This window comes from Myodes glareolus, chromosome 5 (assembly GCF_982192425.1).
Source record: "Myodes glareolus chromosome 5, mMyoGla1.1, whole genome shotgun sequence".
NCBI classification, from domain to species: domain Eukaryota; kingdom Metazoa; phylum Chordata; class Mammalia; order Rodentia; family Cricetidae; genus Myodes; species Myodes glareolus.
This window is the reverse complement of record NC_142030.1, coordinates 11261362-11276393: the sequence shown is the minus strand read 5'-3', so window position 1 is coordinate 11276393 and position 15032 is coordinate 11261362. Positions and strand designations below refer to the sequence as shown.

General features: G+C 46.0%; 1 protein-coding gene across 1 annotated transcript in view; it reads left to right on the top strand.

The window, feature by feature from the left end:
• Dusp10 (dual specificity phosphatase 10) overlaps window positions 1-10669 on the top strand; it is a 39306-nt gene extending 28637 nt beyond the window's left edge. Inside the window, exons 3-4 of the mRNA XM_048439514.3 lie at window positions 5390-5761; window positions 10106-10669. Of these exons, the coding sequence (XP_048295471.1) occupies window positions 5390-5761; window positions 10106-10371 (638 nt within the window). The 3' untranslated portion in view covers window positions 10372-10669. The remainder of the gene's footprint in view (window positions 1-5389; window positions 5762-10105) is intronic.
• The last annotated feature ends 4363 nt before the right edge of the window (window positions 10670-15032 follow it).

Sequence of the window (15032 nt, the reverse complement as noted above, 5' to 3'; positions counted from 1 at the left end):
TGAAATGCTCTGCCCCCATCTCTGGACATTTCTGCCTTAGGCACTTGACAGCAGCTAAGCTTCAGTCGTTCATCTCATCCTGTGCCTACAGAACTTTAGGACACTGCCCTGGTGTATTATTGTTTCCCCGGGGGGGGGAGGGGTCTACAAAATAATATTTATTATATGCCGGCCATTCTGCCATCTGTAAGATGTCTTATGTAGTGTTGTGTCTGCGCTGAGATCTGTGAGGTGGATTTGTTCACATTGCTGATGTGGAGTTGAGATGCAGGTGTGTTAAATAACTTGCAGGAGGTAATGCAGATGGTTAGGGTTAGGATCTCTTTTCATTCAGACTCGCTCTTCCCAGTCCTTGTTCTTCACTGCTACCAATGTCCTGACTGAGAACACAGTATAAAGCAGTGTTCTTGCCCCAAACAGTAAGAGTACAATTTTAGAATAGTACCCCTGCTTCATTCTGTAGATGCTAATTCTATTCATTGACCTCCAGGCAGTGTTCTCCTTATATTTCTGACTAATCTCTGTAGAGTCTGGCCGTCTCCTGCTTATGGATTCTGCGTGTGAGCTTTGGTTCTTTAGCCCCGCAGTCAGAGAATGGCACCACAGAAGGCACCGCCGTAGCTAACAGCAGCAGGAGCAGAAGTTTGGCTACAAAAGCGGATTTTCCCACCAAAGTGAGAGTCTGTCACTGTCCTGGGCTGCCCCTGAACTCACCTGGCCTTTGCAGGTGAAACCTAGCTGTATTTTTCTTTTAAAGTACTCAATGTTTTCTAGTCACCTTTCAAACTCATGGACTCAAAGGCAGCCGAGGACACCCGATTTTGAGACCAGGGTTGAAAACGCGTCTTCTCCGCATTGTTGTGCATTGTTGTGCATTGTTGTGCATTGTTGTGCATTGTTGTGCATTGTTGTGCATTGTTGTGCGTGTCTCAGAAATATTTGCATTGACAACTGCAAGCCCCTTCTGTGCAGGAAGCCGATCCGGTTTGGAGTGGGGGCTGGGGAAAGGGTAAAAAGTGTTTCATATGTTAAAAGCCCAGTTTCTGGCAGAACCAGGAACCCCAAATCTTCACTGTGAAAGCTAATCCAAGGGAAAGTCAGAGCAGTTGTGTTACTCAAACTTTAAAACTCCTTGGATAAGTTGGCTCCTAGTTAATTCATAAGTAAAAATTTAAGCTGGGCATGACGGTGTAGTACTCAGGGTGGAGCCTGAGGCAGGAGGATAGCCATGAGCTTGAGGCCAGCTTGGTAGACTTAGTACCCGGGTCAGCCAGATATACAGAGAAATATCAAATAAATAAATACTAAGATATATTTATTATATTTATAATTTATTTATTTACATTCACTTGTCCGAGTTTTTGTATGACGTCGGCGTTTATTTCTAGAAATGAATAAAGTATGCCTCACATACCCAAAATGATTTCGGCAAACTTGGTATTCGTTAGCTTCTTTTGTTCTTAGAATAGTATGGGGTAGGTGCTACTATTACCTCTGACTTTGGTAGGGGACTTGAAGAAGAGACAGATGAGGAGCCTAGGGTCTCCTAGTGAAGGTCTAACAGGGCAGGGCAGGCTCCCACTCCAGCATCTTCGCCGCATCACCAGATTGGGTGGAGATGAGGACCAAGTCGATGACATGGGCATGAGGTGGGATGTATGGAATGCCATGTGATGTGTCTATAAACCTTCATAGGTGCCCTCTACCCCAGCACAATGCATAGGCTATATTATGCCTGATTCATGGTAAGCTGATCCTTCCCAAGGGCAAGTTCCTAAGAGGTGGTGTCCTCACCATAGACTGGGCCCCTGTGTCTCCATTCACCATACTGAACTCCCTCCACTCCAATAATGGGTTAGTGATGCTTTTATTCTTGTGTGTGTGCGTGCCTGTGTATGTGGGTGTGTGTGCGCGCCCGCACACGTGTGTTTGCTAAGCTGGCCAGTGAAGTACAAGGGAACCATCTCCTCCCCAGTGTGGGGGTTACATATACGTCATTCCTTGCCTTCAGAAGGGTGTTGGGGATCTGAACTCAGATAATACTTGTGCAGCAGGCCCTTTGCTGATGGAGCCATCTTCCCAGCCTCTTGTAGCTCTTATATAACCACGCCAAACAGAATTAAATGATTGGGTAATCATTTGATGGGGTCAGAGGGCCAAAAGTGACGTCCTTAGCTCTGTTCTTCCCTTCTACTGCTGCTACCAATCCCAGGGCCCCACACCATCCCCACTCTCACCCCTAGGAGGCAAGAACAACCTCCATGCAGGTTTCTCTGAAACACTCTTGTGAGATACTACTGTTTCAGACTGCTGTAAAAGCCGTCTGGGAGAGAGCCTCCACTTTCGCGTGTCCCCGCACACCACCCTTGTGTGAGGACAAGTGCCCGGCATGAGCGGACTCAACTGGAGCCTTCCTTTAGACCCTCAGTGAGAGCTTCCTTCCTTTCCAGCTGAGATGTTTGGGTCACATGGCCTTTCCCCTCTTCTCTCCCTACAGATAGCCTTTCCCACATGTCTCACACATACAACACACGTCATTTCACACAGCACAAAACACGCTATGGTAGAAGCGTCCCGTGTGTCGGCCTCAGACTCCCTCTGACCCACTCCCTCCCCCATATTCTCTCCCCATTAGGCAAATGGAAGGCCCCTTGCCACCTGTTAGCATTACGTCATTGGCTCCCCAGAACACAGTTGTACCCGAGGCCTTAAACAAAGTAGTTCTTCTTGTATTGTTTGCATTCAAAGAGCTGATATCATGCCAACTGATGTCATTGTGTGTCTTTGTGTGACTGCTATGGCAACTGGGCAGGTGGGGAGCCTCCGGCTGATGTCACTGGGAAAGGAGGGGCTGAGACTGAATTTTAAAAAGCTCTATGCTGGGTATTTTGTGTGGGGGGAGGTGGTAGGAGGGGTTGGCATGCTTTTATTTTTTTTCTAGCTAGCTGCTTTTAAGACAAATTACTGCTTGAATACAGCAAATAAGAACGAGAATCCTCCCCCACTTCCCAGCCTCTCCTTTTGAGTTCAGTTTCCCAGCCCTTCCCCTCAATGTATATGGAAAAAAAATGTTGCCAAGTGCCTTTTTCTTAAGGGGAAAGTGAATTGGGCTCCCCTGACAGGATCAGTGTGGGACTGTTTACTGTGGGACTTGTGGAACCCAACAGATTTCAACACAGCTCCTTCCAGTGTCCTCTGTGGAGTCTGGGGCAGTGTCAGGGGCAGTTTTTACATATTCATTGGTGACGTTTTCTTGTGTCTTGTATTTTTTTTTTTGGTAGTTGGGCTCCCTCCGGGCTAGTCACCCGGGTGTACTGATTTCACAACAGACGATCAAGGGCAGAGTTTAATTACAGAAGCGAAGTCAAATGAAGTTAAAGCTCCCGTGTGCTCGCCTGTAAATCTTTTTTTTTTTTAACTGTTCTCCTTTTTGTCTGAGCACAGGATAGCCCTCCTGAGTTGTCTGTGGATCATTACCATTTCCCACTGAAAATATGCCTGGTCTTCTGTCACACAGCTGGCTGTGCCCATTGGCTGGGGACATGGCTCTATTCAAGTCCCCTGCTCTAGTGGTCAAAACTGAGACGAGATGAGGAAGAGTGTGGTGTCCGTTCAAAAGCTGGTAGACAAATGGACTTCCTGCCCTGTTAACACAACCATATATCCTATTCGGGGTTTGTGCTTTCGACCTCATGCCTGAGGACTGTTAAGACCTCTGGGACTGGCAGGACATGACTTCTGGGAACTCCACGGTGCCTCTCACTTTCCCAGAAGGCTTCGAGTGCCCTATCCTGCTCTTTGGTAATTTATGCTCATTTGATGACCCCGCCCGAGGTCTCTTAATGTCTCTCATGTACCTTGTATCATGTGAGCTTCATAATCCTTCAGGTTTGTTCATGCATAATTGTGTGTAACATAAGAATGGACAAGTCAAGTGACAAACTCCAATCCATAGATTTCTGTAATTCTTCTTTTTGTGTATAGGCTTTAGACTTTCTGCAGAATGTTTAATTAAACAGTTGAATTAACTGTTTGTTACTTAACATTGAATGGAAGCATTTTCTTTGATTCTTTTATTCTTTATATAGTTATTCCTTTAATGGCTGCATAATATTCCATGGATGAACATAATTATTACTGAGTTATATTGTTGTATTTACTTAGCCTTTTCTTTTTAAAGTTACTGTTATTGTGTGTACGTTTATGTTGTGTGTGTGTGTGTGTGTGTGTGTGTGTGTTGTGGAGCCAGGTCTCTGCTTCCCCAGTTAAGCAGATGATGTTGCGGATGTTGCGTGAACATCCCCATGTGTCTACTCACACACCTGTGGCCGTGTGATTTCCATAAGTGACTGTACTATCACAAGGCCTTGTTTGCATGCTGAAAGTGGGGGAACAGGTGCAGCCCAGATCTTTGAAGTGTTTCCGACTCGGCTCTTGGCGTTAGAGCAGAGCCTCCAGCTCAGAGTGTGCGTTAGGAGATCCATCACGGTCATAGTTAGCGGGTTAGTGTGCTCACAAACCTCTAGAAGCTAAGGACAGGAAAACGGACCACTCGCACACGCCACTCTCTTGGAAGTCAAGAATGGGTGTGGAAGGTCAGGTAGATCCTGAGCCGCTCTCCCAGCGCTAACTTCCCTTGCCCAGCTCCCCTCTGCGGTTTCTACCTTTGGGCATTCATAGCAATAACATGAATAGAAATAGCTACTTCATGCAGAGTGACCATGCAAGTCTGGAGGGGGAGGGTGTATTGAACTCTTGGCCTGTGTTTGTGCCCATCTCAGACACACACACGGAGAGACACACTACATACTTGAGGCACACACTGTACGCTCGTGGGGTTACCGAGACACACAGAGAACTGATCTTGCGCAACTCAACAGGCAGGTCAGCAATGGTAGTAGGACCACAGCCAGCACAGCCTGGCTTTTCCACGGCACCTGCTTGTAACTGCTCTGCTACATACGGAATGAACTTGGCTTTCACTAAGGTGAGCTATAAATGGTACAGGACCCATGTGCACAGTGCCAGGATACAAGCAGAAGTTCTCTGTAGGACAGTGTTGTCCCTGCTTTTCTCCACTCCCAAAGTGCAAGGCTCTATGTAGGCCAGGGACCTAATGTCTGTTAGAAACAAATAAATATGGAGTTGATGAAATTACTGGGTGTTGTGTGGGACGTGTTCCCAGGCACCTTGGCTCAGTTTGTGCAATAAGGAGCAGAAGCTCTCTGAAGCCGCTCTGTGTACCCAAACAGACTCCTGGTTTTTGTTTCTATTCTAGAAGTGTTCAGAATGGACCTAGCCACAGTGGCACTCACCTCTGTGGGGAAGCCGACCTTTGCTGTGGGCTCTGTTGTCTTACTCATGTATGCTCTCTGTGTTTTCCTTCCAGGGGGACTCAGTAGTTTTAAGCAGAACCATGAGAACCTCTGTGACAACTCCCTCCAGCTCCAAGAGTGCCGGGAGGTGGGGGGCGGCGCCTCGGCGGCCTCGAGCATGCTACCTCAGTCTGTCCCCACCACCCCTGACATCGAGAATGCAGAGCTGACGCCCATCCTGCCCTTCCTGTTCCTGGGCAATGAGCAGGATGCTCAGGACCTAGACACCATGCAGAGGCTCAACATCGGCTACGTCATCAACGTCACCACTCACCTTCCGCTCTACCACTATGAGAAAGGCCTCTTCAACTACAAGCGGCTGCCGGCCACTGATAGCAACAAGCAGAACCTGCGACAGTACTTTGAAGAGGCATTTGAATTCATTGGTAACTATCACCTGGGGTGTGCGGGGAGCTCTCCCTTCCCTTCAGCTCTGGGTTTGATATAAGGTCCAAGGCTTATTCCTAGGCCAGGGGAAAACAAGCAAACTACCTAAACCATAGTCCTTCCTTTAAGTCTCGGAACTCTCTGGATGGACGTAAAAGAGTGGTTGAATTAGTGAGATTTCTGTTTCCGTGGCTAAAGTACCTGAGAGGCTGACCTGAAGGGAGCAGTTTTCTTGGCTTATGATCTCAGGGGCTTTGGTCCTCGGAACCATTGATTCTGGGCCTGTGGTAAGAGACAGATTACAGCGGTGGGTGTGTGTGACAAAGACTGCTGAATTCATGGTGATTAGGAAGAGGGTGGGGACCAAGATAACATATTGCTGTCCTCAGTGACACACAGTGGGTGACCTACTTCCCAAGGCAAGGGTTCTCTTGTCAAGTTTTAAAGACCTTCGGAAGCTATGCCACCAGCTTGAGACCAAGCATTTGACACAAGTCTGTGGAGCCATTTCATGTTCAAACTAAAGCGATAATGTGTCTTTGTCCAACATCTGTTCTACCACAAGTTCCTGTCTATCCCTCAAGAAACAAAGTTCGCCAGTGGAGGCTGACAGTTAGATATTGTACGACCAGGAGAATGAAGGGGAACATGAGGAACTGGTCAGAGGTGGTCCTGCTGCCTAGTCCATGCAGCCCCGCCCCCTCCCTGGCTCTGAAGGGCACACCAAGTAGAGACTGTGATATCACCTCTTAACTGCCCTCACCTTCCTTCCACCTTGTTCAGCTTTATTCACTCAGCCTAGGGATCGTGATTACCATCCAGCACCATGAGTTGCGCTGAGTCACAGTATGTGCGGCCTCTTCTCTTGAGGCCGAGGCCAAGGCAACATTTGTGAAAGGGTTGGTTCTGAAGAAACTTCTTCATAAAGCCGACCAGGCCATGCTGAGTCCCCTCACATGTTACATCCTTACAGACAAGGGAAGGAAGAATGGCCGGATTGTGTTCTTCCGCCTAAATGATCTCAGTTCGTTGAGTGACGAGGACCGACATTATTAGTGCTCGTGAGAAGGAACATGTTTGCTTTGACACTTGGTCTCAGGCTCAGGGAAGTAATGCCCCTGTAGGACCCAAGAAGGAACATTCTAGCAATTCTAGACTCTAACCTCAAAAGGATGCAACCACCAATCAGCTCGATGCCGACCTCAGCTTTGGTAGTTGCTGCAGCATTGTGGTGAGACTCAGGATGACTGGAGCCAATAGGAGCAGATGACAGATGCTCACCATTGTTTCCAAGAGACTTTGGCTTTTATCAGTGCAAAGAGGTAGCCCAGTGCTTTCCACATTATTGCTTCAGGCTGTCACGGGTCTCTGTCTCAAAGTCACTCATGGTTGTCGCTGTTTTGACAGAAAAATAGTCTCCAGTTGAGTAGCCACAGGATGATGGATTTGTGGACAAGCTGGCAGTTCTGGACTCTTGCTTGCCTGTTTTTCTTCCCAGTTTGTCCTCCATTGCTTGGCTTTCCTTGGACATGCTGGACAGATAGCCAGAGTGTCCTCTTAAACTCAGAAGTCAGGTGACCTTTCCACATCAGAAGTTCTAGTGTCCAGAGGGAACTGGGGGTTGAGGAGATGGCACAATAGGGAAAGTGAAGACCCGAGTTTGAATCCCCAGAACCCAAGGAAATTCAGGCGCAGGCATGCATAATAATACCTTCTCTCCTATAGCAAGATGGGAGGCGGACAGCCCCTAGACACTCACAGAATAGCTAGCTTGGTGTCCGCAGTGGCACAAAAAGTTCCAACTCAAAGAAGGTGACCGGCAAGGACCCACAGTGACCTCCCTTGTGTGCTGTGGTACCTATACTCACGGCAGGAGGGGAGTGATAAGTAAACAAATAAAAACAAAGGGTCCAGTGTCCTAGTGCTCTAGACTCCTAGCCTGGACTCTTTGTCCAACACTCTGGGCCCACGTTTACCATGCCCCATTAATTAATTCCTAGCACTGGATAAAGATGCCCTGGATCTTTTAGTCATAAAATCTGAGCCAAGCCTTGAATTGTGAGTAAGAAATGCTTGCCCCCAGGTAGACGAGGAAGTTCCTGGTCAATAGAGGCTGCTATAAAGGAGAGTTTCCTCTGACTTAATTCCAGGTGGAGGAAGTTGGGAAATTGTTTTCCACTTAGTGAGTAGCAGGGGATGGGCTTGTTCTAAGATTACAGTCAGGGTGCTCACATTCCTTCTGGATTATTCAGGCTTACCTGCTCTTTTAGAAGAAAACAAAACTAATCACAAGCAACATTTAGTTTGCAGAGCAATGCAGCATCACGTGTTCGGGCTCAACTTTGTTCTTCTTGTCCTCTGATTGGATAAACTGAAATTTTATAGTGTGGCTACAGGGGGGAGCGCAGCAGGGTCCACAGCATAATAGCATTCTCCTGAGTTTAATCTAAACTAAGCAGTGCCCAGGTTTAGGGTTTAACAATGCCAGTTTAACCGCTGAATTTAATTGCCACAGTTTCAGAGGCTGGTGAGCTAGCGTCTTTGGAATTATCCAGGCAGGAAGACTGTGGTCCTGGGGGTCAGAAGACTCACAAGGTCACTCAGCTAGTGGGTTAGTGGAACAGGTGGTCAAACCCATGATGCACCTTGGTCATTCTCTAACCGCCATGTTTGGTGTTCTTGGTTTGGGAAGTCATTTAGGGTGTGCCAAAGGGAAGTTGAGAAAGGGAGAAAGGGCTCTCTTGTTCCAAGCTGGTCTATAGGTTGATAACGAAAGAGACTTCCGTCCTGTTTGCCTCTTAGTCTTCTGGTAAGCAGCTGACGGAGATGATTTAAGCTAAGGGATAAATCTCTTTATCCTCTTCTCTTCTACCAGATCACTGACCTGCATTCCCCTGAGGACCCTTCCTGGGGGAGGGGTATGTTTTAACCTAGAAATGTCACTGAAATATTGTCTAGTGTTCACAGGCATCCAAAGCTTTTAGTATTAAACCTGCCACTTTCAGTTGCTCTCAGTTCTAAGCTACTTGGGAATCCTGCCTTCTAAATGATTGCCATGTAAGAACAGTGTATGTGGGGGTGAGGGGTTGAAGACATGGGAGAGGGCCATGCAGTTGTTTCGCATTCCACACGTCGGGGAGAAGCTGAATATAGGAACTTTCTAGCTGAGCTTTATTTCTTCCTTTCCATGGAGATTTAAGTAAAACTTACACATTAAATGCTACCTCTTAGAGAGAATAACCTTCTATAGGATGAAGAAAGGTAGGGGTGTGTGTGTCTAGCATGTAGACAATGCATTGCTCATAGCACTAGTTTTTCAGTCCTATAATCATATAATCTGAAAAGTGGAATTAACATTGTTAATCAGAGGAAGAATTTTATCATTTATGGTCATTGGTGTATGTAACATAATTTCCATTTCCTCTGTCATCCTTTACTTTTCCTTCCCTTTTAGTCAAAGGTATGATTTTATAGAAAATAGAAAAGGAGCAAGATGGGGGAAAAGAGAGGTCTGGTAACAATTATGGCAAACATAGCTGCTTGCTCGTCATGAGTGTGTCAGTGTGTCCTGTTGTAGGTATGGTGAGCTTAGAGGCTTGCTCGTCATGAGTGTGTCAGTGTGTCTTCTCTCTAAATGTAGAACTCTAGGGGCGGGGCTGGGAAGATGACTCAGCAGGTAACGAACTTACCGCGTAAGCATAAAGATGGGGTCTTGGATCACCAGAGCCCACATATAGCTGAGACAGCCTGTCTGGAATTCCGTGGCACAAGGGACTGAGATGGAGCACCCTTGAGCAAGCTGGGTATCTGGACCAACAGAAATAGTGAGCTCTGAGTTCAGCAAGAGATGCTGTGTCATATAACATGGAGAGTGATCCTGAAGACACATGACATCAACCATGGCTTTCTACAGACACATGTGAGCATGCACTGACACATATATAAACATTCATCTACCCCCACATGCAACACACACCTCAAAAAAAAAGGAGATCAATGAGATAGTTCAGTGGGTAACGGAGCTTGCTGCCAAGAGTGACATCCTGAGTTCCATCCTCAGACTCACAGTGGAAAGAGAAAACTGACTCTCCCAAGTTGTCCTTTGACCTTCCCATGCATACTGTGGCATGAGTATCCCCCCAATTTTTTTAATAATTTAAGAAAATGCAGACCAGTGTTCCTGCTTATAGTCAATTTCTGTAGCTCGTTACTTGAACACGTAGAACCCACTGGTATATTATGCTGTAAAACTGTTTGAGTCCATTCTTCCTGTACAGAAGGAAACACTGACCTCCCTCTGCCCCCCTTGCCTCCCCCTCACCGCCTGTCTCTCTCTCCCACAGAGGAAGCTCATCAGTGTGGAAAGGGCCTTCTCATCCACTGCCAGGCCGGTGTGTCCCGCTCTGCCACCATCGTCATCGCCTACTTGATGAAGCACACACGGATGACCATGACTGACGCTTACAAATTCGTCAAAGGCAAACGACCAATTATCTCCCCGAACCTCAACTTCATGGGGCAGTTGCTGGAATTCGAGGAAGACCTTAACAATGGCGTGACACCACGGATCCTGACACCAAAGCTGATGGGCATGGAGACGGTTGTGTGACAGCAGGCAGGCTGGCAAGGGCCGTGGCTCTGTGAGACAATGGACAGGAGTGAAGGGGCGGGGTCTGGCTTTGGTTTTGTTTTCTGTTTTTCCTTTCTGTTTTTTTTTTTCTTTCTTTTTAACTTGGGGGAATGTTTGTGAAAGGCAGCAGACTTGTCTAAAGACTCTATTTTTAATAAGTGTGAGGAGACTAGAACTTCTGATGCCATTGAGAGCCGCTTCTCTTCGTCTGGTTTTGCAAGGAGGTTAAAGAGGTCATTTTTTAAAAGCCAACAAATAAAAAGATTCTGAAACTGTTTCTCCCCAGTTCTCCTTGTTAGCCGTTGTAGGGTTTCTGACTAAATCGTCTGTGCAGGCTCATAGACCGAAGATACCACCCTTCAGTTACAAAGACCCAAAAGTAAGTGGAAAGACACTGGCTTTCGAAGACCTGGAACCTACCTGGCCAACCATGTAGAGGAGAAACCCCGCCAAACCGTGCCCTGTTGCGCTCACTGGTGCGAAGAGAAGGGCTGGCAGCCTCAGTGGTCTTAGACTCCCTCACGCGCTCTCTGGAGAGAGCATTGTTGATTTGGTGTGGTTCATGTTCTGGATAGTAATCCCCCTTCTCTGGGTTTGAGAGAACTTCCTTCCTTTCTTTCTTTTTTTTAATAGAAGGAAACTGGCCGTTATACCATGTGCCTTTGCTGGCACTTGTGCAATAAAAATGGTGTTTGGAGTGTGTGGGTGAGTTAGAGCTGGCAGCCGAGTTACAAATCAAACCAGCTTGGAGAGAGGAACTCAACAATACCAGTGGCTTTCCCTCCCACCCGCTCCCTCTTTTCCTTTCTTTCCTTTTTCTTTCTTTACTTCTCTTTCTTTTTCTTTTTTGATTTGATTCTGGTTACAGTGCCATAAACCTTGTTACATATGTATATCAGAATGTAAAAAAAAATGACAAAACTTTATTTAAAAATATTTTTCGCAAAAAAAAATCTTGGTGTGTTTTTGTTGATGGTGTAAAGATTTATTTCATTACATAAATGAAACTCGTTTGGGGATGTGTCGTTCTTTGCACTCACCCCTCTTTTATCTGGCTAGGATCATGCTCCTCTTGCCTCTGGTATTATACACATAGCATAGTTAGGGATCAAGCACGGGCTTTCACACAGGGAGATGGAGGTGAGAGGGAGGTAAAGCAGGAAACGTGCTTGTGGAGGCTCCAGATCACAGAACCACGGCCCTTTCTGCTACCTCCGATCCTCTGGCAGGGCAGTGGGCTTATGGATTTGAGAGGCTCCCATCAGACATGAGACTAAATCATTGCCAAATTAAAGGTTTAGAATACAGTTTTCATCCTGGCAGCTATATGTAAATATCAGTGACAAGCTGTCATTTATGATTCTCACAGTCCCACCTTCATTACTACCAGCTCACTTGACATTTCTTAGGGACGTTCACCCGGTAGTACAAGATTTTTCCCCAGTCAATAGAACCCAGCTCTTTGTGTATACCTTGATGATGACAACGCTGGGTATTCAGCTCACAGACCGTTGGAGGTGCGATGGGAGACGAGGAGAATCTCAGTGTGGTCTATGTTTTATCAGAGTGCATAGCTAGAGGGACTTAGCCACCCGGAGGACATACAGCACTCCAAAGCTTGCTCAGTGTGAGCAAGCACTGAGGATTCCAGCATGTCTGGCTCTGTGTGACTACATTTGGCATAAACATTTTTGTGAACATTAGTGTGCAAATGTTACACAAGAAATATTTTCACATTGATTTTCAAATAGCTTGTCTGCCAAGAGTCTTTTAAATCTTCCTTCCATTAGAAAAGTGGAAATTCAACATAACGGGAATTAACTGAGGGCTAGAGGAATTATTGAGGTCTAATATAAAGTATGAAGTAGACAAAAAGTAAATCTGTTTAGTGTTTCTGTTCTGTAAACGGTTTTTTGTTGTTTTTTTTTAACTGTCAACTAGAGCATTGCTGAAAAGAGTCAACTTCTGATTCACAGTGACTTAGACACACACAGTGACTTAGACATAGTGGCACACGGTGATTTAGACACAGTAGTGCCACACGGTGACAGACATGGTAGTGTGTCAGGCTTATTTTCGAGGTCTAAACATTAAAGTTCTGATAGCATATAAAATTCTCTTTCCCCCTTCCTCTTCTTTCTCTTTACCTTCTCATCATTTCTTCTGCAAAGGAAGGGCAAGAATCAATAGCTACCTGGACATGATTTATGTGTTTGGAAATTTAGGGGCTTAAGAGACGGTCTGCCTCGAAGGAGACAGGAATCCTGCCAACCAGCATACCAAGGATTCTGAGAAGGACTCAGGTTTTTATTCCTCATCTGCTCTGAGTCACCGAGCCTCCGTTCCTTCATGAGGAATGTTAATCACTCATGAGCACACGCGAGCAGCCCTGCCCTGCCATTGCTCCGGAGAGTGGATCGCCCAGCATTCTGGGCCTCACTCGCTGCTGACAACTTTCAGGATGGAGTTGAGAAATGATGGTGTCTTCTGAGAAAGCAGTCTCCATCCTCCTCATGCGTCATTCTCGGGGTGCATGGTCCATGCTGAAAGAATATGATTTAATAGAATGAACCTGTAATAGATCTAGTGAGTTCGAAAGGCTGGATAGCTTCATTACCTTGGTACAAACAGATCAACTCCAGATCCTCCATGTGGATTTTAGTTGCTGACAGGTACTTTTCCAGTCAGCGAGGACCAATCAACGTCGACAGCTCAGTTCACAGAAGAGTTCTTGCTGGCTACCTTTGCTCTAAAGTTGGTGAGGTAGAGAAGGGAGAAAGACAAGAAGGTCTGCAAAATGACAGAGGAGGAGAAAGTTCATAAGACTCAGTGACCCCCTTGCTGGCAGCAAGTGAGAGATGACTGCTGAGAAGCTAAAGAGACAAGAAACAGGAGAAAATGGGCAGGTGGAGTACTAATGTGGAATCAGGATCCAAATCTTACTCTGAAAGTTCAAAGAGAGTTCTGCTTTATCCAGATCCTCTGAGGGTGAGCCTGGTGAGCCCGATGGCAGATCAAGTAGTCTTAACCTTCACCTCATTTGTGAACTGGATCTTGGACATGAACGATATAGACATATGTGGTTTTGTTTTTAATCTTGAGTCCCATGTTCCACCCTCTGATTTGGCATTGGTAATAGGTGGATCCTGGGATGGGGCGCAGTAGAAAATGTAGAAGTGCTGGTATTCAAAAAGATGAGTAATACAATGTTCAAGGACCATGGTGTCCCCAGCTTTACCCACCTGTAGAAGAGCTGCCCTTTGGAGGGGGTAGGGTATGATGATAATACTGTCACTGGTTCCTGATTTCTGGCTCTGTGCTTCCCTTTACCAATGGTGTGAAATAATCAGGATCTGATCAAAAGCAGAAACATTGGAAGACTCATGGCAGAGTATTGCTACTCTGTGATGTGACCTGAAGTCTCTGTCAGTAATTCCATAAGAGAAAAATTGGACATGAAATACAGGGGTGCAAAGATGAAATTACAAAGGTAAGCTAGGAGCCACATCAGCCCTTATCCACTTGGATGTGGGGTCCTGAGACCCTAGCACTGTTTGCTGAATGTGTGCACCTCGCCTGTGACTTGAAGATGGAGCAGGAGGAGACTGAGATAGAGCATAGGCGCTAAAATCATGACTTCTGCTAAGCCCAGGTAAGTCACAGGGTCAAGGCAAATGCATGCTCACTCTAGTTCTCCCTGGTACCCCCTCTAAAGGATAATGGTTACTTATCTTTGATTCTTTCCCAACTTGATACATATTTCTTCTAAGACATCTTTACCCAGTGTGATGTGAACATGGCAACGGAATTCGAGGAAAGGCTGTTCCTGTCTGGGCTGGTTTTACTGTCATAGTGTTTAGAACCGCCCTCTTTCCTTGTTCATCCCATCCCTTTGTCCTCAGCAAGAGCATCCTTCATCATGATTCCTGGCCTTCTGAAGGGCCCAGACCTTGACAAGTGAGATTGTTTTTCTTTACTTTTATTCTAGTAACAAAAGCAAGGCCAGGGCACAGCGAGCAGTCCAAGACACACTCTGGCATTCCAGATGCACTGTTACTTAACTCAGTAGTTCAGTACCAGCCCAATTTACTTGTGGAAGTCACAATCATGTCATTCCATATGGCAAAATCTACTTTTAAAAAATGTATATTTCCTTTATAATTGGTGTGTGTGTGTGTGTGTGTGTGTGTGTGTGTGTGTGTGTGTGTAGGTATCTTCTGAGGCTAGAAGAGTATGTTGGATTCCATGGAGCTGGAGTTACAGACAGTTATGAGCTACCCAACATTGGTGCTGAGAACTGAACTTGGGACCTGTATAAGAGCAGTGTGTGCTTTTAACAGCAGAGCCATCTCTCCAGCCCTCCTTTTGATTCTGAATATAAGGTAGCCATCAATGCCAGCTTCTGGCATAATGGGTCCATATTGCATCTTCCAATGGAAATATTTCTAAGGATCTAAAGCTTCTAAATTTGAGGCTAAAAAGAACAAGTTTTGTAAGTGGATAGTTCACAACAGCATCAAGAGAAGCTTGTTCTGTTTCTATCCTTTGATTCCAGGAGTTAGGAATCTTGGGTAAGGTAGAAACAACATATACTGACTGATGACTCAGACTTTACTGGATCTTACGGGACATTAGCCCAG